Raw genomic sequence first — 1,588 nt, 5'->3', positions numbered from 1 at the left:
TATTTAAAATGGAAACTGAAAAAAATAAATGCGCTGTATTTATTTGATACAAAACAACTAAAAATTATACTATGAAACACAACGTACATTTTTTTTCCTGTGTGAATATATTTTAAATTAATGTCAATTATTTAGAATAATTTATTCCAAAGCTGAATATAAAATGCTTTAAGATTTATTAAATGAACCCTTTTATTCAGCAAGGATGCCTTACATTGATCAAAGCAGTAAAGCCATTTATAACATTAAATTCTATTTCAAATAAATGCTGCTCTTTTGTTCTTTCTATTTCTCAAAGAACCCGGGAAACAAAAAATAAAAAATATTCAGCACTGTTTTCATCACTGATTATAATCAGAAATGATTCCTGAGCCGGAAATCATCATATTAGAATGATTTCTGAAGGATCATGTGACATTGAAGAGATATAAGAGAAATATTCCACAATATTGCTGCATTTTGGATTAAATAAATGCAGCCTTGGTCAACAGAAGATACTGTTTAAAAAAAAAAAAACACACACCTGTGGCACTAGCATACACCACTCTCGCCCGGGGCAGTTTGCTTTGCAAGTCCAGAACAGCTTTACCCATCTTAGTGGAGGTCGCATTTTTAGCCTTATGGCACTCGTCAAACACAATCTAAGGTTAAAGGTCAAGGGTCAACAGCACCATCACAATACTTTTGCTCATTCATATTAATTATCAACTCTAGGAGCTCTGATGAATAACGGTGTGCACTACACAGAGGTTAGCCAATCAGAACAGAGATCATTTGCATATTGCGTTACGCACAAGTTTTAAAGGTACAAAAAACAAGCAACCTTATAATTGCACCTATGATAAGTCATTGCTTTCTAAAAGATGCCTGCATGGAAAATGAAGGATACGACTCCGTCAAAGTTGGGTTTGCACCAGTCCAGGATCTGTTTGAGTCTGGTGCGGTGCTGGCCGCCGGCCTGGCTCTCTCCAATCAGTGCCGAGTATGTGGCGAATAAAACGCCCTCTGAGGTAGCCGTATCTCCGTATTTAATCTGCAAGACACACACATTCAGTGAGCCGTCAGGAAATAATTAACACGGCTGAACTAAAGCATCAGTTTCAACCAACCAGTAAGAAGACATTCACTATAATGTTACGCAGTCCATTTTATAATTCACGCAAAGAGAAAAGTTTCAGCTGTATTTTTAGTAAAATGAAAACTGTGCACGTAGCATACGCTAAAGCATTCGGCTGAAAACAAAACAGTTTTATAAAGGTAAGATGCATAAGTGGTTCTCGTGATTGTGATGTTCTCATGAGAAGCTTTAAGATTTGCAAAAGTATTTTCATTTTTAACACATTTATGGTTACTGTCTAATGGCGTCACAAACATTTTTGTCAGCTGAAGGCACACAATTTCTTTTTTTTGGATTTTAAGTCAATTTAAACATTTGTAGGATCAAGGCAGTGCTGTTACATGAAACCAAAACTAACACTTAAAAATAAGTGTCAGACTAGAATAAACCTGAAACAAAAATAAGTAGGTGAATAAACAAAAATGACAGATGTTGCATTAGCAACTAAGTGCAATAAAGATTAAATAATAT

General features: G+C 34.9%; 1 protein-coding gene across 1 annotated transcript; it reads right to left on the bottom strand.

Annotated features, from left to right (window-relative positions):
• Window positions 1-523: 523 nt before the first annotated feature.
• On the bottom strand, window positions 524-1,033 carry LOC122335590 (protein strawberry notch homolog 2-like; the record flags this gene model as incomplete). The annotated part of the gene is made up of 2 exons (XM_043233432.1): window positions 524-641; window positions 890-1,033. Coding segments are annotated over 2 exons (262 nt in total), but the record flags the coding sequence as incomplete, so codon positions are not given.
• Window positions 1,034-1,588: the final 555 nt, after the last annotated feature.

The sequence above is a fragment of the Puntigrus tetrazona genome, unplaced genomic scaffold (assembly GCF_018831695.1).
Source record: "Puntigrus tetrazona isolate hp1 unplaced genomic scaffold, ASM1883169v1 S000000830, whole genome shotgun sequence".
Classification (NCBI taxonomy): Eukaryota; Metazoa; Chordata; class Actinopteri; order Cypriniformes; family Cyprinidae; genus Puntigrus; species Puntigrus tetrazona.
The sequence above is the reverse complement of the archived record's forward strand: the minus strand, read 5'-3'. Positions and strand labels throughout refer to the sequence as shown.